This window comes from Schistocerca nitens, chromosome 2 (genome assembly GCF_023898315.1).
Source record: "Schistocerca nitens isolate TAMUIC-IGC-003100 chromosome 2, iqSchNite1.1, whole genome shotgun sequence".
NCBI classification, from domain to species: domain Eukaryota; kingdom Metazoa; phylum Arthropoda; class Insecta; order Orthoptera; family Acrididae; genus Schistocerca; species Schistocerca nitens.
In genome coordinates this window covers 715,786,123-715,812,445 of record NC_064615.1, presented here as the reverse complement: position 1 = coordinate 715,812,445, position 26,323 = coordinate 715,786,123, and the positions used below count along the sequence as shown (strand labels likewise).

Sequence of the window (26,323 nt, the reverse complement as noted above, 5' to 3'; positions counted from 1 at the left end):
GCCCTGGGATTAGGCAACATTCCATTAGAGGTACTGATAGCCTTTGGAGAGCCAGCCATGACAAAACTCTTCCATCAGGTGAGCAAGATGTATGAGACAGGCGAAATACCCACAGACTTCAAGAAGAATATAATAATTCCAATACCAAAGAAAGCAGTTGTGTAAATTACCAGACTATCAGTTTATGTCATGGCTGCAAAATACTAACAGGAGCTCTTTACAGATGAATGGAAAACCGACCAGTAGCCAACCTCAGGGAAGATCCGTTTGGATACTGTAGAAATGTTGGAACACATGAGGCAATACTGACCCTATGACATCTTAGAAGATAGATTAAGGAGAGACAAACCTACATTTCTAGCATTTGTAGAAGCAGCATTTTATACCAGCTCTTTGGCATAAAAGTCAGTTATCTTTCAACCTCTTCCTCCTCATCACAGTTCTTGCACTGCCAGTAAATTCAGAAATGTCTCAAAGATGCTGCCATCTGAGGAATGGATTGGCGTGTATGTTGTCAGGCGGACATTGCTTCTCTCTCTCACTGGACATAAGGGGTTGTCCACTTCCACTTTTAAGCCCAGTACAACATACTCTCTCCACCAACACTTCACCATCACTTTTGGGATGCAGCACCTCTCACCCACAGTAACTACTGTTCTTGAACAGTGTGAAGACTGGAAGTCTTCTCTCACGATTCCAATGAGTGCTATAATGACTGAAACCTATGTGTAGTAATTCACTGCGCATTTATGGCCTCTGCAGCAACATTATCAGGTCCTCGGTTAAACAGAAGAGCTTTCACTGCTGATAGGAGGAACACAAATTTATTCAATATAAATTAAATTTTTATCATATATCTAATGATAAGAAAAACAAGTTTGGCACCATATTGCATACATAAATATCATTACGAGGCAAAATTAATGGAACAATACAAATGACAGTAAATATAAACGTGAAATATTTTATTGCAACGGCAAGCTACTATATCAATATTTATCCAACCTGTGTCCCGCATATTACTTTAATTAAATTCATGGGGAATGCATTACATTTGTAATATAATAGCAAAGACCGTACACTCTGGATATTGTGACTCACATCAAGTGCAGCAATAAATAGTGCCGTGTGTTTACATTGACTGACTGACGGACACTCCAGCACACGCTAAGATACAAACAGAGAGAAATCGTCTTTATCTCTGAACGCAGTGTGCCGACATCACTACCAGCACATTCTTTGCATATCCCAAGTGATACTCTGTTCCCAAATCCAATGGAGAAGGTGATACCAGTATCATGTAATAAGTCATCAAAATCTTAACCAGTTAGGAATACCAACAATGTAGGAAAAAACATATTGCTACTTACCATAAAGAAGACACATCAAGTGGCAGTCAGGCACAATTAAAAGATAATTACATAAAGCATTCGGCCACACACACACACACACACACACACACACACACACACACACACACACACACACAAAAGCAAGCATCTCTCAAGCACACTCGACTGCATACTCCAGTATCTTGGGCCGGAATGCTGGAGTTGGCGGCTGTGTGTGCATGGGGTGTGGTTGCTTGTGTGTGTGAATGGTGTGTGTGTCTCTCTCTTTCACTGATAAAGGCTGTGGCTAAAAGCTTTTTGTTGTTGTTGTTGTTGTTGTTGTTGTGGTCTTCAGTCCAGAGACAGGTTTGATGCGGCTCTCCATGCTACTCTATCCTGCGCAAGCTTCTTCATCTCTGAGTAACTACTGCAACCTACATCCTACTGAATCTGCTTAGTGTATTCATCTCTTGGTCTCCCTCTATGATTGTTACCCTCCATGCTTCCCCCCCAATACTAATTGGTGGTCCCTTGATGACTCAGAATGTGTCCTATCAATCGATCCCTTCTGCTAGTCAAGTTGTGCTACAAATTTCTATTTTCCCCAATTCTGTTCAGTACCTCCTCATTAGTTACATGATCTATCCATCTACTCTTCAGCATTTTTCTGTAGCATCACATTTCGAAAGCTTCTATTCTCTTCTTGTCCAAACTATTTATCGTCCATGTTTCACTTCCCATACATGGCCACACTCCATACAAATACTTTCAGAGAAGACTTCCTGACATTTAAATCTATACTCGATGTTAACAAATTTCTCTTCTGCAGAAACTCTTTTCTTCCCATTGCCAGTCTACATTTTATATCCTCTCTACTCCAACCATCATCAGTTATTTTCCTCCCCAAATAGCAAAACTCATCTACTGCTTTAAGTGTCTCATTTCCTAATCTAATCCCTTAGCATCACCTGATTTAATGTGGCTACATTCCATTATCCTTGTTTTGTTTTTGTTGATGTTCATCTTATATCAAGACACTGTTCATTCTGTTCAATTGCTCTTCCACGTCCTATGCCATCTCTGATAGAATTACAGTGTCATCGACAAATCTCAAAGTTTTTATTTCTTCTCCATGAATTTTAATTCCTACTCCAAATTTTTCTTCTGTTTCCTTCACTGCGTGCACAATATACAGATTGAATAACTTCGGGGAGAGGCTACAAACCTGTCTCAATCCCTTCCCAACCACTGCTTCCCTTTCATGCCCCTAGACCCTTATAACTGCAATCTGGTTTCTGTTCAACTTGTAATTAGCCTTTCGCTCCCTGTATTTGACCGCTGTCACCTTCATAATTTGAAAGAGAGTATTCCAGTCAACATTGTCAAAATCTTTCTCTAAGTCTGCAAATGCTAGAAAAGTAGGTTTGCCTTTCTTAATCTGCCTTCTAAGATAAGTTGTATGGTCAATATTGCCTCGTGTTCCAACATTTGCATGGAATCCAAACTGATCCTCTCCAAGGTCGGCTTCTACCAGTTTTTCCATTCGTCTGTACAGAATTCATGTTAGTATTTTGCATCTGTGACTTATTAAGCTGATAGGTCAGTAATTTTCACACAAGTCAACACCTGCTTTCCTTGGGATTGGAATTATTATATTCTTCTTGAAGTCTGAGGGTATTTTGCCTGTCTCGTACATCTTGCTCACCAGATTGTAGAGTTTTATCATGGTTGGCTCTCCCAAGGCTATCAGTAGTTCTAATGGAATGTTGTCTACTCCTGGGGCTCGTTTCAACTTTGATTTTTCAGTGCTTTTTAAATTCTTCACGCAGTATCACATCTCCTATTTCATCTTCATCCACATCCTCTTCCATTTCCATAACATTACCCTCAAGTATATTGCCCTTGTATGGACACACTATATACTGCTTTCACCTTTCTGCTTTCCCTTCCTTGCTTAGAACTGGTTTTCCACCTGAGCTCTTGATATAAGCTTTATGTAAGTGTCTTTTAATTGTGCCTGTCTGCAACTTAACATGTTTTATTTACGGTAAGTTGCAGTCTGTCTCTTCCTATGTTGTTGAATATTAACGATTGACGAGTCTTTTTGTACCCCAGTAGGAAGAGAATGTTGTTGCAAAGCAACACACACAAAAGACCCTTTCTGCACTCTATTGTAGTACACAAGTAAATAGCTTTTCTGGGACCCATATACTTTGTTTCCTTTTCTCGTAGCAATGCACTTGTTTCAATACGAAGTAAGAAAAGCCTTTCAGGGTTTGGAAACATAACATGATACCAGACTCTAATTGCAGTCCCAGTTGGAAACATTATAAAACCAAAGTGTCTCTCTTTTTTTTCCTTGCATGACTACTGCAAACAAACTATTATTTGTGGATTTGCAGTCACGGAGTTTTTCCTGTGAATACACCTTGTTTTACTTGACTCATTACTGTATGGGTACATCTAAGGATGAAGAGTAACCCCCCCCCCCTTAGTGTAGTGAACACCCCCCACCCCCTCCCCTTAGTGCAGTGAACACCCCCCACCCCCCTCCCCTTAGTGCAGTGAACACCCCCCACCCCCTCCCCTTAGTGCAGTGAACACCCTCCACCCCCCTCCCCTTAGTGCAGTGAACACCCCCCACCCCCCTCCCCTTAGTGCAGTGAACACCCCCCACCCCCCTCCCCTTTGTGCAGTGAACATCTCTACACATGTGTGCATTTAGCACTTACAGTTACCACAACACTTCACAGCATTCATGTATGAGGTGCCACTAGTGTCAGATCAGTCAAAGAGCATTCAGTAAGTCAACAAAACATGAACCAAAAATCCGATAGACGACACTTAGAAAGTCACATTCATCCTAAATGCAGTATTACTCAAAGCAGTCAACTGCTCCAGTAGTTGTGCTTAGATAATTATCAAGCAAATAATTTGGTAGCCAAAATGATATGCTAGTGTGAAACTGTTAGGAAATTAGTAATGTAAATGTACAAATGACTTACTAAAAGTGTATGGCACAATATCACATCACAATAACTGAAGGAACATTATCCGTAACCCGCACAGGCTGTGATTTCAATCACAACAAACGATGAGACACAGCTCCACTCTTGCAGCAGGTGCCACAGGCAATTGATTTCTGGCCACTCACTGGCACCGCTTCCCCTAAAATACTTCAGTAGCCACTCCAGGAGCAAATAGTGAACAAAACAGTTCTATGCTAAGGCAATTTTTCTTATAATAACATGCTTGAAATAGGTTGCAGTATGTTAAATTAACTGTAAACCAAAAATTATAACAGCTAATTTCTGCCTTAGCATGTACCAAAGCAATGAGAAAATGTTAGTGTTCTCAACAATATCTCACTTCCTATGTACTGCTGCAACTGTAGCCATGCGTTCAGATGCCAATAAAACTATATGTTTAAAACCAAATGTTTTTCCTCTTCTTCTAGTTTAGTTGACACTGACTGCAACAAAATCCACCAAAGAAATCCTATGAAACACTTGGGGTCATAAGTGGCAGATGACTGATGGAGTTTGCCGTACTCTGCCAGTTACTATTATAATATTGTTTGTCAGTTATAAGTGCATTTATGTCACTCATTTACACTGCATTTTGAATAGTGGAGCTGGAAGAATGGAGACATTGAATGTTCACCACAGTAAAAAATTAGAGTATACCTTATGTATTTGCCTTCAGATAAGAGCAGAACAACCACTCAATAAAGCTGACAATAAGAAACCAATAATGTAGGTGTGAAACTACATCCGGTGTTTGAGTACATGCTTGTCATTCTTTCAGTATTTATAATCGTAATGACAGGTTTTTTTTTTTTTAAAGGCTGACTTACTCCAGACATTATTGTGTACATTTTTCGTTCCTTATTCCTTGTCCTGATGACAACTGCTTCTCCTTTCGAAGGCCAGATTTTTTACCTGTTTTGTGACAGAACTACAGGCAGTCAGATCCAAAATGAATAAATATGAAATAAAATGAAATATTTGCATACTGTTTCATTTTGACCTAGGGCAGCAGATAAACACAGAACATTTCGAAGCTCAGAGTGATTGATATCTTATTCATTCATGTTGTTATGGGTACACTCGTGTTATAGTACTTCCTGTTTTATTAAAGTACACTTTTGTCATAAGGTTACCATGGTAAGTTGAATTCCAGTTCTTAGTTGTTGGCAAGAAATACCGGCTGTGATAGACACGCCCCTGAGATGATTTTATAGTGCACAACGTCCTTATTGAGCCACCAGCTGCAAAATGTTATATTCACACTGCTGTTTGCTTGAGAAGAAGTCTCTTTCTTATGGCTCAGCCATCAGTTTCCTCTAAAGAAGTTAAGATTAAGATGTCATAACTAGACACTAGTAGCAATACTGCAAAGGAATTCCCAATGAGGGAAATGGTAATGTTCAAGCTAAAATGCAGTCATGGAGAGCCCTTTGATTTTTGTTGCTTTCAATTTGAGCCTGTTGTACTCCTACAGCTGACTTCTGAACCTTTTCTGTTGAATGCAAATTGTTTACTATAGTTTAATGATTGTGCTTCATCACATATATCAGTTATCAAGACTTCTTGAATATAGAAAATGAGTCATGACAGAACAAATGACATTTCTTGAAACAGTAAAATTCTTTGCTGATGTTTTTTGCCCAAAAGCACTTCTTTTACACAGTGCATGTGTTCAAGCTGCCTTGCTGCCTTCATACCTCTGTTAAACCCTGAGCAAACAACACGTTACAAATGCTAGACTTTTTTCCGCTTGTGATTCTGTATGACAACTCCTGAACAACATTCATAAGTTTCGAGCATGATAAATCCAAAATATAACTGCAAGTTAAAAGGACTTCAAATTAAAAAGTGACAGTTGATAAACAACAATGTAGGAAAATATTGATTGCCCACAAAGAAGACACGTCAAGTTTCAGACAGGCATGATTAAAAGACATATAGCTTTCGGGCCAAGCCTTCGTCAGTAAAGACAGACATACATGCAAGCAAGCACGCCTCATGCACACACGACTGCCAACTCCAATGTGGCGGGCCGGAATGCAGCATCATGCGAGATGCAAGCAGCAATCTGGAGGGAGTGAGGAAGGGAACACATACATACAAGCAAACACACCTCATTCACACATGACCACCAACTCCAACACCTTGGGCTGGAATGCAACATCATGTGGGATGCAAGTAGCAATCTGGAGGGGGTGGGGAAGGGGAAGCGATAGTAGTATACATGCGGGGAGAGAAACGAATGGTATCTGGTGGGGTGTGTAGGGACTGGACTGGACTGTCAGCAGGTGCAGTGTCAGGAGGTTGTGGGGCAGAGGGGTGGGGGGGAAAAGGAACAAAAAAGGAGAGGAGTGGGGAAAGATGGGTGGGTGCTTTGGCAGAGGGTTGCAAATAAACAGCGTGGGAGATGAGAATGGGGAGGAGTTGATAGGACAGACGGGATGTAAACTGTTGGTTGGAGGGTGTGAGGACAGTATGTTACCATAGGTTGAGGCCGGGATAATTACGGGAGAGGAGAATGTGTTGTAAGGATAACTCTCATCTGCACGGTTGAGATAAGCTGGTGGTGGAGGGAAGGATCCAGATGGCTCAGTTAGTGAAATAGCCATTGAAATCGAGTGTTACATTGTGCCACAGGGTGGTCTACTTTGCTCTGGGCCACAGTTTGGCAGTGGCCATTCATCCTGGTGGACTGCTGGTTGGTAGCCATACCAATGTAAAATGTTGTGCAAGGATTGCAGCAGGGCTGTGCAGTTATTGCAGCAGAGCTGGTAAATGACGTGGCTGCTTTCATAGGTGGTTGGCCTCTGGTGGGGTAGGCTACACCTGTGACAGAAGTGGAATTGGAAGTGCTGTGTGGGTGGATCGGGCAGGTGTCACACCTTGGTCTTCCATAGGGTTATGAGCCTTGTGGCAAGGATTTGGAATTGGGAGTGGCATTGGGATAGACTAGGATGTTGTGGAGATTGGGTGAGTGACAGAAAACCACTTTAGGAGGCATGGGAAGTATCTTGGGTAGGATGTCCCTCATTTGAGGGCACAATGATCAGTAATCAAAGTCCTGGTGAAGATGTGGTACAGTTGTTCCAGTCCGGGGTGGTACTGGGTGATGAAGTGGACTCTCCGTTGTGGTTTTTGGGGGCTGTGGGAGGATTGGGGTTGTGATGGGAAATGGCTTGGGAGATCTGTTTGCAGACTAGGTCTGGGGGTTAGTGCCTGTCAGTGAAGACTTTGGTGAGACTGTCAGCATACTTAGCAAGGAAGTTTTTGTCACTGCAGATTCGCCATCCCTGAGTAGACGGTCTATATGGGAGAGATTTTTTGGTTTGAAGGGGATGACAATTGTCAAAATGCAGGTACTGTTGGTGGTTTGTGGTGACAGAGGTGTGGATGGAGCAATAGGAGAAGAGGTGGTCTACCTTCTTAGATGTTGGCTACCTTAAGAAAATTACTTGCACTTAGCCTCTGAAGCAACCAGCTGATTATAAATTTTTTCATCTAAGATTGTACTTTGATTGTTAAATACAAAATGCAATGTACAGAGTTCATTTTGTTATTAAGAATGTAGTGAGTACTGAGTTTGTTCTATAAGGTAATTCATGTGTGTTAGTGTTCTGCGTGTTAAATTTACTGCAAGTGTGCCATATGTTAAATTGCTTCATGTCCAAACACAAACTCTGTTGTGTATTTGTGCCTCTTGCTTGCCTGCTGTAATGAATGATTAGTGAATGGGTTTTACTAGATAATTTTCATGGTTGCATTATTTCTTTTCATGATTTCGTATGTCTCAATGTGACCCATCCTTGAAGTAACTTTATTGTTTTTCCCCTACATATACATATCAGAGAATGCTGCCTCTATTACAATAAAAACTAGACGTGAGATAATTTAAAAAAAAGTGAAACAGGTAAATTAACAATGAGAGCTACAGCAATGGAAACAATAAATCTGAGATACCCTGAAAGTCTGTGGCTTTATATCTACACAGATGATTCATTAATAGAAAAAAAGTTGGTGTAAGAATATACACAGGGCTGGTTGGGGACACAAATGACACAAGCCGCCATTTAGGGTGCCAAGCTAAGAGGGGTGCTGGAGGCACTAAAATTGTAAGACTTCCATATTGGACCTAAAATAATTTGTATTGGCTGCTTGGGGCCCTAAGCTGAGAGGGGTGCTCTCAATTGCATGATTTGTATCCCACTTAGTAGTGAAAACTGACACATGTGAAATGAAATGTAAGCGGAAATGGGGGACGGAAAATGATGATTCGCTTGTGTGACAAAATATTGATGGTCCGGCCATGAACACACAGCAAAATTTTGTCTCCTTATCAAACTTTGGGACCACACTACTCAAATTTTAAATTTAAGCCAGCTGAAGCCGTTAGAAGCAGTCATAATTTTGTGATTCCAGAACAGAAATATCACCATTATCAGTGACAAAGATCCAAAAATCATTCATGTTAAAACAGTCCAAGAAGTAATAAAGTCTATAAAACAGAATAACAAGACAACTGCAGTTCAGTGGCTTAGGTGGTAAAGAGCAAACAGATTTTCTACCCAAAAAGTGCACAAAAATTACACTGATTGGGAAAGCTCACTGCAAGAAAATTTCATGAGAGGTAGAGATCTGGGAAACTTCATGGACAACTCATTAGTACTTGATGGTTTAAGAAGAAAACTGGTAGCCATATTCGACACTACTGGACATGACTGTGTCGCCATCTGCCTGCACAAGATCTCTATTCTGCCATCTCTAGAATGTGTTGTCATAAGATTGGTTTAGCCATGAGTAAGGAAAGTGTAAAAATGTTAAAATTGATTATAATTCAGACTAAACACCATTCCATTACGAAGGAAGAAGGTGAATGATAACCAAGTGCCAGTACATTAAACTAGTAATACGTTAATCATGTATGTCTGAACTACAGCAATCTTCAGTTCATAAAAAATAATAAGGAAACACAAAAAGGCAGAAGGAGATTCCAACAGATACGTGAAACAAATGTACTCACTAAAATAAAAGTACCATCTTGGAAAGATGAACTCCACTACCCCATTCAATAACTATTTAATACATTTGCTTTCACATTACAGACAGCCTGTCATTGCACAATTTACATAGGAAAAACAGCCATAATTATTCCTAGCAGTTTCTTCTCGGTGGCTCTCACTGATTTGCCCTTTCAGTTGCATGAGAAGTGGTTGATTCAACAGGTGTTAGTGTGCATTGCAGCTGGTTGCTTGCCACTGCGGTAGCTCCCGGGAAGTCTCTCCCACACATACTCACATGCTGCTTTTTATGTGTGTAGACACACACATTAGCCTTTTCACTGCTGCTTCACACCCACACACATAGCACACATCTCCTACTCCCCTTCACTGTGTCCAACTCTTCCTCCTACCTCTATCTGTCCATCTCCTCCTCCTCCTCAATCTCTCTTCCTCTTTATCTCCTCCTGCTCCCTCCCCTCTTCATTTTTAATTTTTTCCTCCCTCCTCTCTCTTTCCATCTCCTCCTTCCCACTACTCCCGAGTTGTCAGCCTCTTTTATGGATCTGCTTTGGATGGGCCACAGTTTTTGATGGGGATGGGATTGGATGGGGGTGGGGGAGGAGGAGGGGAGGTTGAGAAGGGTGGTGGACGGAATGGATAGAAAGAGTGGAGCAGGAGGGGATGGGTTGGGAGAGAGGGTGGTAGGATGGGATTGACAGGGGGAGGTAGGCAGGAGAGGATGTATAGGGAGTGTGTAGGAAGGAGGAAAAGGGCAGGAGGGAATGGAAGGGGGAAGAGAATATGACCAGAGAGAGAGAGAGAGAGAGAGAGAGAGAGACAGAGCATTATGAGTTGGGAAGGAGGAGATGGACAGAGAGGAGGGACAAGATGAAGAGACCGGAGATGGTGAGATAGAGATGAGAGAGGAAGAGTTTGACACGGGAGGGGGGGGAGGGGGTAGGTGGAGGAGGTGGTATGTGCAATGTATTTGTTGAATGCATACACGTGTGAAGCTGTGGGGAATGTGTGTGTGTGTGTGTTTTTTTTTTTTTTTTGAGGTTTTGACTGGTTTATTTCTTCAAGCGTTAAGACACTCCTTGTTGATAACTTTTAATGGTCTGGGCAGACTGCAGTGAGTTCCCCCAGTTAGCGAGTTTTAAGTAGAAACCTGTACCCCGAGAATGAGTGGTTAAGTCATCTTAGACTATCGGTCTGTGGAATTATGGTGGCGGCAGCAGCAGCAGCAGCAGCATTAACTTGCTGAGCTTCTGCAACTGTTGACATCTTGAGAGTAACCACAGCATCAGGTGCCACCATCCACAGAACCACCACCCGTAGACTCAATCATCCCCCCCACCCCCCCCCCCCACCCCACTCTGGCTTATATATCTTTTGATATAGGAGCTTTTCTGTCCATCAACCCCACTTCATTGAAACCTGTTAAGTTGATTCAGTGTAGTCTGCACATTTTGAGCATAAATCGCATGTTGTGGCAGTGCACATTAATACAAAATTGTTAAGGCTTTCGTGGCCACTTGTTGACAAACTGCCAATTGGCCTCTGTCTCGGGTTCTTCGGCCAACGTTCATCTAATGATTTTTCTGACGTTTCGCCAGCACGAGTGGCTGGCATTGTCAAAGCTTCACCCTCCATTGTTGGTGGTGAACTGGAGCCGAGCTCGCGGGCGCAGACTATATATACCTGGCGCGCCAACGTCCGAGGGCTTCTCCGCGGTCATTTCCGGTGCAGTTCTCCTCTTGCTACCTGCGACGGACGTTCGCTGCAGTACGGGAAGCCAGGATCCGTTGACCTTAAGGCTTTCCTCTTTCTTGTTCAAACTGTTCGCGTGTTTTTGTATTTCTACAGCTTCTCTGAACAAGCGCGTATGATAATGCTTCTCTACAGCCAGAACTTCTGTGTCGGCGAATTTTATTACGTGGTCGGTCTCATTCAGTGCGTGCTCTGCCATGGCTGATTTCTCCACCTGCCCCAACCTGCAATGTCGCTTATACTCTTTGATCCTGGTGTTGATGGATCGTCCAGTCATTCCAACATAAACTTTTCCGCATGTGCATGGTATACGGTATATTCCCGACATTGCAAGTGGGTCTCTTTTCTCATTCGTCGATCTAAGACACTCTTTGATCTTCCTTGTTGGTTTGAAAATTGTCTTTACGCCATGTTTGTGCAATATACGGCCGATTCTGTCCGTCACTCTGGGAATGTATGGCAGAAAGGCCGTACCCGACATTTCTTTTTCTGGTTCCTTACTTCGCCGAGTGTTTGGCTCTGTTACACTTCTAATATAATTTGTGGAGTACCCATTGCTCCTCAGGACAGTTTCCAGGTGCTGCATTTCTCATTTGAGGTGTTGCGGCTCACGTATTCGTCCTGCTCTCGTTACAAGCGTACTAATCATGCCTCTTTTCTGGCTGGGGTGGTGGTTTGACAGTTTGTGCAGGTATCGGTCCGTGTGTGTCAGTTTTCGATACCCGCTGTGTCCCAGGGTTTCGCCGTCCCTTGTGACCAGCACATCTAGAAATGGCAGTTTCTTGTCCTTTTCTACTTCCATGGTAAATGTTATGTTGGCATGGGAGGCTGTTCAAGTGTCTTAGGAAGTCACCGAGCTGTTCTTCACCATGGCTCCACACCACGAAAGTATCATCGACGTACCTGTACCACACCTTAGGTTTGCAAGTCGCCGAGTCCAGTGCGTGTGCTTCGAATTGTTCCATGAAGAAGTTGGCCACCACTGGACTGAGAGGACTACCCATGGCGACGCCTTCCAGCTGTTCGTAGAACTCGCCATTCCACGTGAAATAGCTCGTGGTGAGACATGCATGGAACAGCTTTCTGATGTCCTGCGGGAAAATGGAACCGATGTGCTCCAGAGTGTCACTGAGTGGCACTTTCGTAAATAACGAAACAATATCAAAGCTGACCAAGATGTCGTTTGGTGCAAGTTTCAGTTTCTTCAGCTTCTCAATGAAATGTCCTGAGTCCTTAATGTATGTGTCGGTCTTCCCCACGTGTGGCTGGAGCAGAGAGGCCAAGTGTTTTGCCAGTTTATATGTCGGTGATCCAGGAGCGCTAATGATAGGTCTCAGTGGAACTTTGTTCTTATTGATCTTGGGTAATCCATACAGCCGAGGTGGTAGGGCTTCTGTGTTGCGCAGGTTTCTCTGTATGTCCTCCGGCAGAGAAGACGCCTTGATTAATCGATTCGTATTGAAAACCGACACACGCGGACCGATACCTGCACAAACTGTCAAACCACCACCCCAGCCAGAAAAGAGGCATGATTAGTACGCTCGTAATGAGAGCAGGACAAATATGTGAGCCGCAACACCTCAAACGAGAAATGCAACACCTGGAAACTGTCCTGAGGAGCAATGGGTACTCCACAAATTATATTAGAAGTGTAACAGAGCCAAACATTCGGCGAAGTAAGGAACCAGAAAAAGAAATGTCGGGTACGGCCTTTCTGCCATACATTCCCAGAGTGACGGTCAGAATCGGCCGTATATTGCGCAAACATGGCGTAAAGACGATTTTCAAACCGACAGGGAAGATCAAAGAGTGTCTTAGATCGGCGAAGGAGAAAAGAGACCCACTTGCAATGTCGGGAATATACCATATACCATGCACATGCGGAAAAGTTTATGTCGGAATGACTGGACGATCCATCAACACCAGGATCAAAGAGCATAAGCGAAATTGCAGGTTGGGGCAGGTGGAGAAATCAGCCGTGGCAGAGCACGCACTGAGTGAGACCGACCACGTAATAAAATTCGCCGACACGGAAGTTCTGGCTGTAGAGAAGCATTATCACACGTGCTTGTTCAGAGAAGCTGTAGAAATACAAAAACACGCGAACAGTTTGAACAAGAAAGAGGAAAGCCTTAAGGTCAACGGATCCTGGCTTCCCGTACTGCAGCGAACGACCGTCACAGGTAGCAAGAGGAGAACCGCACCGGAAATGACCGCGGAGAAGCCCTCGGACGTTGGCGCGCCATTTACATATAGTCTGTGCGCGCGAGCTCGGCTCCAGTTCACCACCGGCAATGGAGGGTGGAGCTTTGACAATGCCAGCCACTCGTGCTGGCGAAACGTCAGAAAAATCATTAGATGAACGTCGGCCGAAGAACCCGAGACAGAGGCCAATTGGCAGTTTGTCAGTGCACATTAAGTTAAATCAGCGTCGAAAGCAGGGTAGAGAGTCATACGCAGAATGGATACCAGTTACATGCTTGTCTAGGCATGTTCAGTTTGACTGTGGTCATTGTGACATTGCTTACTTGGCTTCCATTACCCGTCATGTAATTACTTAGTTAGCCTCAGATAAGTCATCTCAAGATAAGCCTTTAGAGTTGCCTAATCCCTCTCTAGCAGATGTGACACAGTTAGGACAGCCGCACGAATTGTCTGCGATGGCCCAGGAAGCTTATTTATGTCAATGAGTGCCACATAGTGGAACTGGATTGTAGTTCTTCCCATAGTCCATCATGAGCCAACACCGGCACAGTCTCATCCACTAGGGGCAGGCATGCCTGATTCAACTGTAGTTGTCAGAAAGTGGTCTGGCTGCCACTCTATTAAGTAACTTAATAAGGTAAATATTAGCAATGAGCCCTCCCTGCCATTGGACCGACCTTCACACAAAATGCACAGTGATTGTCACAGTTCCTAGTCCAGTACAGCAGATAGTGACAGCCATCCCTCCTCAGTGTCAGAGTGTCCCTTTGATTATAATATATTTTTTGTGTTGGTTGATGTACCCTACAAAAATGGCAGAAATGTCCACATTTAAATAAAGTTAGTTTCAAGTGCAACCGAAGGGCGCACATAGTTGATGTCTGTACTACGCAGCACAATGTTTGCAATATTGACCAGTTGTCAATTAACGCACTTTCCATGTCGAGCTTACATGTCCTATAGTTACCAACGAATTCTGTTGAGAGTTCAACTGGTTGTGAAGACAAAATATAAGAATATGGAGAGCTAAGTAAGATAATTAGTGGTTGGTTCCACTTTAGCTTCAAATATTTTTGGATTGGACACTTTCACAGAATTTGGTTTTCAAATTGTTAATCACATTAATTTGGTGCACCAGTCATTCCTTTTCACAATCTTGAGTCTCTTTCATAGTCCCACAAACAGTCGTTGGAGCCAGTGTTGGATAAAGCAAGGGATTTTTTACCCTACATTCATCTTAAGCTGTCTGTAACCCCAAAGTTTTGCCTTGCTAGCCCTTTGTCATTTGCTGTGAGAGGTGTAATTATAGCTGAATTGGACAGACTACAGGAATTAGGGGTTATTTCATCTGTAGCTTCAGTTCAATGGGCAACTCTGTTATTACTGGATAAAAAACCCAATGGTGCAATTCAGTTGTGCAGTGTTTTTAAAGCCACAGTTAATACCCAGAGTGAGCTGGAAATTTATCCAATCCTTTGCCTTGAGGAGTTATTGGTGAGGTTAGCTGGTGAACACAATTTTTTGGAGGTTGATTTGAGAGATGCATATCTGCAGCTACCCTCAGTGCTGAAGTCACAGCAGCTGCTCTTTACTAACAGGCTGTTTGGCCTCTAGTAGTTTAACAGACCGCCTTGTGGTGTTGCATCAGCTACAGGAATTTTTCAGCATTTTATATATCAGTGTGTTCACTATTTCCCAAAATGAGCAACTTATCTGGATGATTTAATTGTCACAGGTTCCATCATGGAAGGGAAGGACATTTCCAAACTTTACAGGCAATGGTTCAAGTGCTGGAGGACTGTGGTCTGCTTTGCAAGGGAAAGTGAAGACTCTTGCACCCAGTGTCAAGTATTTAGATCGTGTCTTACGTAAGGTGGGCATGTCACAGCAATTAATAAGTTGCTCGTCCTTCAGAACTTGAAGGAACTGCAACCATTCCTTGCAAGGTGAACTATTATAAGAAATTCATACCAAATGCATTGAAGATCTCACACACTCTAAATCAGGTTTATAAGAAGGATATGAAATATGTTTGGTCAGATGCTTGTCAGCAAGATTTTTTTTGTGGCTAAAATATTGTTTATGCTCTGCTCCTTGCCTTGCTACCTTTGATCCAAAGAAAAGCTGAATACTGGCTACTGACATTGTAGAGTGGGATTGGAGCCATATTGTCTCTCAGAAATCCGAATGGGTCAGAACAGCAGATTGCTTTCGCATCTAAGACCCTCTGGCCTCCCCAAAAGAATTACTCCCAGATAGAGAAAGTGGCTCTGGCTGTCATATTTGGTGTTAAAAAGTTTCACATTTTCTTGTATGGCTCCAAATTTCACATCATGGATCATAAACTGTCGGTATTGTTGTTTAATAGTAACACCATAATCCCTGACAAGAAGACTCAGAGGCTACAGTGTCGGGCATTATTTCTCGGAAATTATTTTTCAATATCCATTTTAAGCTCATGGCACAGCATGGTAATGGTAACGCTTTGTCCAGGCTGCCCATGGGTTCCGTTGCGGAGTTTGATAGGGAAGAAATGGTTTGTTTTATGATTAACAATGCTTTAGAAACAGTGTTGCTAGAATTTCCCATCACTGCCAAGGAATTAGCAGTAGCCACAAGTTGTCACACCAGTTCAAACAGGATGGTCTTCAGAGCTCCCTAAGGATGTCCATCAAGATTTTTGACCTTATTTCCGCATGAAAGAGTGGCATAGTAAATGTCAGGGAGTGTTCTTGCTTACAACAGAGGATAAGTGCTGCATTGTAGTACCACCTTTACTTAGATGTACATGGAGGTAGTATCAAGCCTGTGTACAGAACCAAATGACTCCTCCACAGAAGTTTTCACTGTGGCCTCAACTGTGGGATAAAGTACACGTGGATTTTTCCAGTCCTTTTCTTGGGAAAATGTCGTATATAATGGTGGATGCTGTTTTCCAACTTTGCATATATAGCATGCATGAGTACCACGCCAGCAACATTCACCAATGGGTGTTCATGACCATATTTGCAGTAGGGGGTGCACCAACCATGCTGGGCTCTGATAATGGCCCCCAGTTTATCGCATCCGAGTTTCAGGCATTCTGTTGTCAAAATGGTATCCAGTACCTGACCTCTGCACCCTTCCATCCAGCATCCAAGTTAGAGGCAGAGTGGATGGTCAGGACATTTAAGACCCAAATGAGGAAGGCAGTGAGTGCAAATCATGCTGGTGGATGATGCTCTTTTGCACTACTTAGCCGTGTACCATACCATCTCTGTAAATGGGGGTAGTCTGGCGGAGCTTCAGTATGACCAATGCCCGAGAGTTGTTAGATCTCTTGCAACATACTCCCTGCCCTCAGCTGTAATGTTCCCATGATTCCGCAATAGTATGTTGGTTTAGGCTTGTGTAGTTGTGTGTGAACTGGGGTGGATGGGAGGAGTGATAATCCAACACAGTGGTCAGCAACTTTTTGAGGTCACAGTCGGAGACAGTATGTGTATGAGACACAGGAATGAATTAAGAGTGCGACATGAGCGTAGCCAGCAGTACCCTAGGGAGAAAATTTTGGGGCCCATAACATATATGACTGATGATAGTATTTCCCCCTCAGCATATAAGTGCAGGCGCCACCACCACCACCACGACCACCATCATCATGATTACTTAATTTCATGGTAGTGTTCATCTTTCACATTGCAGGGAGAGCAACCAAAGGGGGTTGAGCCAATCCCTGCTACATCACCTCCACATCCCATTGAACACATTGGAAAAGACTTGCCTTATTTTGAGCCACCCTTAGCCTCGGCTGCCACATCTGAAGATAATGACATCTAAATGGGACCACAGGCTAGGCTTCCAGTGTCTCTCCCCCCTCCCCCCAATTGTTTAAGACACAGACCTAGGCACTGTTGTACTTACAGCCCATTACAGGGGGAGGGATTTGGCATCCATGCCTGCCAATAATGCCATGGCAACAAAGGACACAGAACCAACAATGCTGCTAGCCAGCAAATGGTTATGATGGCTTCAAACATGGTACCCCATGCTGTTTGTGTTGGAAGGAGCATCTGGTGTCAGGCGAGAAGGTAGAAGGCTGCTGCTGATTTGGTTCACTTGTGTGTTCGCTGGTTCAGAAGCCAGACCTGCTAACATTGTGCTACACATAGACAGTTGCTTGTTTAGGGATATTTCTTTCTCACAGTTTGCTCTCTTTGTCATATTACATGTGCTGTTGACATTTCTGGTATGTGTACAGCTTCGATTGGTTTAGTTCTTCAGACATCAGAACACTTGCCATTGTCAACTTGGTACAGCGGAACAGAGTGCAGTGTATTTGTCACGATTGTGAGTTTAAATTAGTCTGGTGCATAAGTTCATAGCGGTTTTGTTTTGCATGTTGGTATCCCAGTTGCTATAGGCTTATTTAGCAATTGTAATTTTTTATTTTTAGTGCACTGTTGCTATTTGAGTTTATATATTATTATTTTGAGATAGTGAGTGGAGCTGTGGATCCTAGAAAATGGAGTGCCAAGTGGAGAAATTGGAACATTGTCAACATATTATTCTGTTTGTGTTCAGTAGAGGGTTGACAGCAGCAGAGGCAGCCAGAAACATTTGTGCCATGTATGGGGATTATGCCATTGGACAGAACAAGGCAAGAAAATGATTTTCTCATTTTAAGGAGGATTGTTTTGACATTAGTGACTCTCCACGTTTGATGAAGATTGTTTAAATGCATTAATCACAATGATCCAAGTCAGTGTACTTGAGAACTGCCAGATGTGATGAACTGTGATCATTCCACTGCCATGCAACATTTGCATGCAGTGGGGAAAGTTCAAAAATTGGGTTTGTGGGTACTGCATACTTTAAGCCAAAAACCACAAAAATCAGCAGTTGGCCACATGTGCGTCTTTGATTGCACATCATCAATTGATTCGTGAACAATGGTGACCATGCCTGTCCTGAATTGTTATTGGTGACGAGAAATGGTGTCTTTATGCTAACATAAGGAAAAGAAGGGAATGGTTAAACTCAAACAAAGTAGCAACTCCCTGTACGAAGATCTGTCTACATTCACAAAAGATAACGTTATGCATCTGGTAGGACAGGGACAGTGTGGTGTACTGTGGTTTGCTTCCCAAGGTGTAATCATCACTGCTGATATTTACTGTCAACAACTGAGACATCTTGCAGATGAAATCCAAGAACTTTGATGAGGAAGACTGGATGAAGTGATGGTGCTCTGTGATAATTTCTGCTCACATTCTGCTAGACTGACAAAACACACTATACAGGAGTTGGGTTGGTAAGTCATTCCGCATCCACTTTCTTCACCTGATCTTGCACCCTCAGATTTTAACCTTTTCTGCTTGGTATTGAACAACCTTCAAGGAAGTTTCTTTCTGGATGAAAATGTGCTCCATTCGTGGCTTGATGAGTTCTTTGCCTCGGACACACGATTTCTACAGATGTGGAATCAAAAAGTTACCCCAGAATTGGCAGAGTGTTGTAAATAGTGAAGACAATATATTATTGATGACTTAAGTCTTTCAAATGTTTATCTGTTGTGCTTAATGAACATATGGAAAAATGCTATGAACTTGTGCACCAACCTAATACTTTAAAACCGTACTACAGGAACAATTTGCAAAAGTATTGGTGTATCTTGTGGGGGCTACAAGTGCAGATGGGGATGGCTGACCAGAAAGAAGGGGCTGGGAGAAGATAAAGTGGGAGAGGATGAGGTCGGCAGAGAGTGTGAGGGAGGGTGAGGTCAGCAGAGAGTGCGAGGGAGGGTGAGGCTGGCAGAGAGTGCGAGGGAGGGTGTGAGGCCGGCAGAGAGTACGAGAGAGAATGAGGTGGACAGGGGAGCGAGAGATTGAGCAGAGGGGATGGGGGAAGGGGGAGAGGTGGCCATAGAGGTTTGGGGGGGGGGGGGGCGGCAGGAGATAGGTGGAATATATCTGTTGAACAAGTATATGAATGAAGGTGTGGGGAAAGACTGGATGGCTTGCCCATTTCTTTAGATTTGGTTCTTGCCATCATTTTCTTTCTGGGGTTTCACATTGCCTTGTGTCCTCTGTCATTTTATGGATGGTGGATGCATATTTACTTGCAACTTTCAAGCTGGAAGATAAGGACAATTTATTATTTATCCTCATGGAGATCTATTCATTATTTAACGTCCATAGTCCTCACAGGTGAATGGACACTCCAACACGCTGATATAGTCAAGTTAGGTTAGTTCTAATTGTAAACTTCGTATCTTCTTTTGGGCCTCCTGTTTTTCACTTGAAGATGTGAATTTGTGGTCACTAAACTACTTGTGACTGAATGTATAATAAATTAATTTCTGGCAGCTGCTGCACTTTTGTCAGTTGAGTAAAATTCATAGTGGAAAAGAGGACACTGTTCCAAGATCAGTTGTTCACAATTTATGAAGATATGATATCAGTGAGTCACAGATGACTTATCCAGTGTTAAACAACTAAAATTTTTATAGCTGTAGAATGCAATTATTATTTTTTATACTTTTCAGTTTGATGAGTTTGTAATAATTTCGAAGTTCAGGGTTGTAAATAAATAATTGTTCTTCAAATAAAAACTGTGATCTCTCTAACATTTTTTCCCACAATTATTTTGTATCAGTTTTTTTAATGTGGGATACGTATATCGACTCTAATCTGAACTGAGAACGCAGGCTATGTATATTGGCTGTAATCTTAATAGAGAATACTTAGTTCATTCGATACTAACAGACTGCTTCAGTTGTGTTTCAATTACAAAACCAAATTGAGCATTTACATTATGTGGATTGCAGAGTTCAGTAACAATGCTTTTTTTGTTTAACTTATTTTGTTATTGTAATAAAGTATAAACAAGGCTCTTGGCATTGTGGATCCCGTCTTCTTGTGGTCTCTGGTCATTGACTAATACATTGACTGGCACTTTAAAACACTGTGTTAATAAAGGAAAGCAAAACTGTATTGTCATAATCTCATAAACTCCATGTGAAACAGAAAAGAAACCGAACTGTGTGAATATACTGAAATAAAACTGATGTAAATACATTGTAATATAAATTTATAAACATTTACTTGATGTTGCTCAAATGGAAAAGAAATCAGTGCTACCACCAAAATTTCTGATGCCACATTGGGCATGTTATAACAATTACTAACTCTTCATGTGTTTCAACGATGGAAATTCCTATAAGAAATAGGTCAGGTGCAAGTAGAACTTGGCCTCTGAGGTTTCAGTACACACTTATGTATATAGACTGTTCATCCATCCTGCAAATCGAGATTCTCAATGGTTGCCTGTTATCCAGATTCTTACTGGCAAGATATTGGTCCCAGGAATTCTAAGGCTTTTGTGAATGTTTTAATTTTAAGGTTCAAATTGGATAATGGATGACAACAGAAATAATTTTTGTGGGAAGTATTTACAAATTAACAATTTTTGAATTTTTTCCTTTAATTTTACTTTGTACCTTTGCTTCTAACCAAATTTTACGATTCTAGGTCAGTGGGAAGCACACTATAGGGTTTGATGAGTGAATTTGTCAGTATCAAAATGTGACATAAGTGGCCGTATTTTTTGATTGCACTGACTTATCTCACATTTATTACACTACCAAGGAACTATAGACCTTAGTATGTGATGTAAATTTCAACGTAATATGTGATCCCATTCCTGAGAAAAAGTATTTTTAACGGTTGAACAGAAAGACAGACAGACGTACGGACAACAAAGTGACCCTGCATGGTTTCCGTTTTTACTGATGTACAGAACCCAAATAAAGGAAAGGTAATCACTTACCTGTAACTGACTGATGTGTGGAACATAGAAACACTCAACAGAATACAGTATTTACAGTAGCTTTCGAGCTCTTGCTCATTCTCTAGGAAATGGGCACACATTCACCCACTGTGTCTTGCTGCATCTGCTGGTATGAGCATTTGGGCGTTTGTCTGGTTGTGTGAATGTGAATGTGTGTACTTGTGCTAGAGAAAGAACAAGAACTTGAAAGCTCGTGTAAATACTGTATTCTTTTGAATGTTCCTATGTACCACACATCAGTCAGCTATAGGTAAGTGGTGGCCTTTCCTTTATTTTATGTATTCTTTGTGTTTTGAGGGAGGATGTCACCTACTGTTGGCACTGAAATGATTCTATGGCCAGTTTTAACTGCTTCAGCCTGTCTGAGCATGCTTTCTGTACAATCCAAATTCTCAGCTCAGTGCACACTACTAAGTAGTATCTCTATTCATGCCTCATTTGCTTGCAGTGTTCACTGTATTCCTGCAAGAGGTTCAGACCCTATTGTGCATTCGCATGTTCGTCAGAACAGCATTTGTCTGTTTCAGTGGACTCTCCTGCCGGAAAGAGACTTCGAATACCTATCTGATGGTCAAAACGTTAAGATTTCCTAAATTCCTAAGGGCAAATGCCAGGTTGGTTCATTTGAAAACGACCAGTTTAGTTATCCTTACCCAATCCAAATTGGTGCTTCATAGATTAATGGGCCCATCAGTAATAGGGCATTACACCCTGTCTTCCTTCTTCATATGACTCCTTCATGCTATTTCAATTTTTCTGCCGAGGATTATATATGTCTGTATTGTTACAGAAGCTGCAATATTGTGAAATGCAATGTGATCATAATTTTGATGCTGTTGATTTAGAGTTGGCTCACTGGTTTTTAAACTTTGCAGCCCACAGGTAGTTAATAATATTTATGTGTTTAAAGATGAAGTCCTTGTTGATTGTATTACAGTGTGTATCTAAGAATGTAGTAAATGTAAAAGTAAAAAGTTTTATATGTCATGTTTGGTGTAAATATACTTCTCCACATTTAATTAGTGCCATTTTTAATTGTTTCAGAGGAAGACAGGTCATGGGTGAACTTCGTAGTAAATGGTGGTAAGAATTTAACTGCTGGTGTTGGACTGGAGTCACAACTGTTTCTTACTGTCGAAAATATGACCAATAGAAGACTTAAATGTCGAATGAAACTTCATAAAATAAATTCTCAAAATGTGGCACTTGATAGTAACAATCCTGCAGCACACATTAATTTTCCATCAAGAGAGGCAATAATAGATCCCAAAACAAAAAAAGAAGCAAAGGTGATTGTTATGAGCAAGATCATTTGTAATTGCTTAAAACTGTGTGTGTGTGTTTAAATATTGAGGAAGAAATCAGAATTCACCATCTTACTGCTGTTTACTTTTTTTTGTCATGTAGATAGTGCTGGCTATAAGATTCCAGCAATTTAGTAGTGACGACAGTTTCTCAACGTCGCGGTGCCCTACACAAGGACTGATATTAAAAAATATATACATCCTTTTAAAATGTGATTGGTTGCTGTTTGTACTTTCAGTAAAAGGCTGTCTATGTTTTCCTCAGCAATAATCTCACTGTGTGAACTTTCAGTACAGTATCAGTGAAAACATTATCAAATGTTTAGATTCTTTCAGTTGGTGTATGTATACTGTTTTCCCTCCAGAACAGGCTGTTTAGAAGCTACAATAGACTCTCGCTAATCCAGCCCTCAGTAGTCCAACCTCTCAGTAATCCGGCACACATCCAATAACACGTACACAATGAATTATTGTGCGCAACAATACTTAGTGAAACAGCACTTTACATACTGTATTTGAAATTGTAGCTTTCTTTACAATTCGGAATCACATCTTCTAAAAGGAAAGACGTTACGCTAGACCTCAAGCAGAAACTCGAAATTTTGGATAAGTTAAATCGAGGTTCTTCACAGAAAGCCATTGGTCCTGAGTTCAGTGTTGGACGAGCAACTATTTATGACATCAAAAAGAAAGAAAATGTTATTCAACAGTACTCAACACAAATGTATAGTGAGTTGAGAAAATGAAAGGTTATGTGAAAGAGTGAGAATGAAGAACTGGACGTAGCTGTTTATAGATGGTTCATACAAGAATGCAGTAAAGGAATTCCAGTCAGTGGCCTGATTATAAAGGAAAAAGCAGCTGCATTTATTAATCAACTTGGTGGTAGTAACTTGTTTGCAGCGAGCGAAGGCTGGCTATCGAACTGGAAAACAGACTCAGCATTCGACAGCTGACTGTCACTGGGGAAAGTTGCGTAGCTAACGATAAGGATGCTAATGAGTTTGAAAGATACAGAAAATAATAGAGGAAGTAGATTTAAGTGCTGATGCCTTGTATAATGCTGATGAAACATGACTCTCTTAAAAGATGCTTCCTTCAAATACATTAGCTGCCAAGAATGAGAAGGAAGCTCGTGGTTACAAGCAACAGAAACAGCGTGTAACATTAATGGCATGTTGTAATGCAACTGGGATTCATAAACCACCACTAACCGTGATTGGAAAATCCCAACATCCACGTTGTTTTCGACACACTGACATAAGTCTTCTAAGAGTGCAGTGTTGTGCTCAGACGAAAGTGTGGATGGACAGACAAATATTCTATCGGTGGTTCCATGAAACGTTTGTACCAGCAGTGAGAAAAGAGCTAAAGAAGAAAAGGTGTCCACTAAAAGCTATCCTTATAATTGACAATCCACCCAGTCATCCTTCAGATGTTTTTCTAAAGTCCTCCCTCCCTTCTCGATCTCCTCCGTCCCTTCTCGATCTCCTCCATCCCTTCTCGATCTCCTCCCTCCCTACTCGATCTCTTCCCTCCCTTCTCGATCTCCTCCCTCCCTTCTCGATCACCTCCCTCCCTTCTCGATCACCTCCCTCCCTTCTCGATCACCTCCCTCCCTTCTCGTTCTCCTCCTTCCCTTCTCGATCCCCTCCGTCCCTTCTCGATCTCCTCCCTCCCTTCTCGATCTCTTCCCTCCCTTGTCGATCTCCTTCCTCCCGTCTCGATCTCCTCCTCCATTCTCGTCCTCCTCCTCCTCCTCCCTCCCTACTCGTCCTCCTCCTCCTCCCTCTCCCTCCCTACACGTCCTCCTCCTCCTCCTCCTCCTCCTCCTCCCTCCCTCCCTACACATCCTCCTCCTCCTCCTCCTCCTCCTCCTCCTCCCTCCCTACTCGTCGTCCTCCTCCTCCCTCCCTACTCGTCGTCGTCCTCCTCCTCCTCCCTCCCTACTCGTCGTCGTCCTCCTCCTCCTCCCTCCCTACTCGTCCTCCTCCTCCTCCCTCACTACTCGTCCTCCTCCTCCTCCTCCTCCTCCTCCTCCTCCTCCTCCCCCCTCCCTACTCGTCCTCCCTCCCTCCCCCCTCCCTACTCGTCCTCCTCCCTCCCTCCCTACTCGTCCTCCTCCTCCTCCTCCTCCTCTTCCTCCCTCCTCCTCCTCCTCCTCCTCCTCCTCCTCCTCCTCCTCCTCCCTCCCTCCCTCCCTCCCTCCCTACTCGTCGTCCTCCTCCCTCCCTCCCTCCCTACTCGTCGTCCTCCTCCCTCCCTCCCTACTCGTCGTCCTCCTCCCTCCCTCCCTCCCTACTCGTCATCCTCCTCCTCCCTCCCTCCCTACTCGTCATCCTCCTCCTCCCTCCCTCCCTACTCGTCATCCTCCTCCTCCCTCCCTACTCGTCGTCCTCCTCCTCCTCCCCCCCCCCTACTCGTCGTCCTCCTCCTCCTCCCCCCTCCCTACTCGTCGTCGTCCTCCTCCTCCCCCCTCCCTACTGGTCGTCGTCCTCCTCCTCCCCCCTCCCTACTCGTCGTCCTCCTCCTCCTCCCCCCTCCCTACTCGTCGTCGTCCTCCTCCTCCCCCCTCCCTACTGGTCGTCGTCCTCCTCCTCCCCCCTCCCTACTCGTCGTCCTCCTCCTCCTCCCCCCTCCCTACTCGTCGTCCTCCTCCTCCCCCCTCCCTACTCGTCGTGCTCCTCCTCCTCCCCCCTCCCTACTCGTCGTCCTCCTCCTCCCCCCCTCCCTACTCGTCGTCCTCCTCCTCCTCCCCCTCCCTACTCGTCGTCCTCCTCCTCCTCCCCCCGCCCTACTCGTCGTCGTCCTCCTCCTCCCCCCTCCCTACTCGTCGTCCTCCTCCTCCTCCCCCCTCCCTACTCGTCGTCCTCCTCCTCCTCCCCCCTCCCTACTCGTCGTCCTCCTCCTCCTCCCCCCTCCCTACTCGTCGTCCTCCTCCTCCTCCCCCCTCCCTACTCGTCGTCCTCCTCCTCCTCCCCCCTCCCTACTCGTCGTCCTCCTCCTCCTCCTCCCCCCTCCCTACTCATCGTCCTCCTCCTCCTCCCCCCTCCCTACTCGTCGTCCTCCTCCTCCTCCCCCCCTCCCTACTCGTCGTCCTCCTCCTCCCCCCCTCCCTACTCTTCGTCCTCCTCCTCCCCCCCTCCCTACTCGTCCTCGTCCTCCTCCTTCTCCCCCCTCCCTACTCGTCCTCCTCCTCCTCCTCCTCTCCTCTCCTCCCCTCCTCCCTACTCCTCCTCCCCCTCCCCCTTCCCTACTCGTCCTCCTCCTTCTCCTCCTCCTCCTGCGCCTCCTCCTCCTCCCTCCCCACTCGTCCTCCTCCTTCTACTCCCCCTCGCCGCCCTCTGCCCCTCGCCGCCCTCTGCCCCTCGCTCCCGTCTCGACCGCATCCCCCCCCCTCCCCGCCCCCCTCCACTCTGTCACCTGCAGTTGCTTCCTGCATCTTGATAACCATAAACTATATCCAAATTCTGTTACAGAGATTAGGTTCACTTGTAAAAAAAAAAAAAAAAAACTAGTTATCAAGAGTCTCTTGTGAGAAATATTAAATAGAGAGCAACAAATCAGTTAGCAGCTTTTTGATGGGACTCTTATACCTGCAGCGTATTCAGTTAGTTAATGTCAAACAGGCCCGAAATATCGGAGCTGGCGTTGGCAGTAATGTAGGTGTGAGGTGTGCTTGCTTGTGTGTCTGAATGGCATGTCTCTCTCTTACGCTGAGGAAGGTACTGGCCAAACTCTTTAGGTAAATGTATTTTAATTGTGCTCGTCTTCAACTTGATGATTCTTCTTTCTGGAAAGTAGCAATCTGTGTTTTCCTACATTGTCAAGTAGTTACTGTGTTATGTATAAACTTT

At 43.6% G+C, this 26,323-nt stretch overlaps 1 protein-coding gene across 4 annotated transcripts in view; it reads left to right on the top strand.

Annotated features, from left to right (window-relative positions):
- Positions 1-26,323, top strand: part of LOC126236887 (uncharacterized) — a 316,723-nt gene that overhangs the window by 180,412 nt on the left and 109,988 nt on the right. For all 4 annotated transcript variants that reach the window (XM_049946521.1, XM_049946522.1, XM_049946520.1 and 1 more), the window contains one exon: positions 22,207-22,451. In XM_049946521.1, coding sequence (XP_049802478.1) covers positions 22,207-22,451 — 245 coding nt within the window. The remainder of the gene's footprint in view (positions 1-22,206; positions 22,452-26,323) is intronic.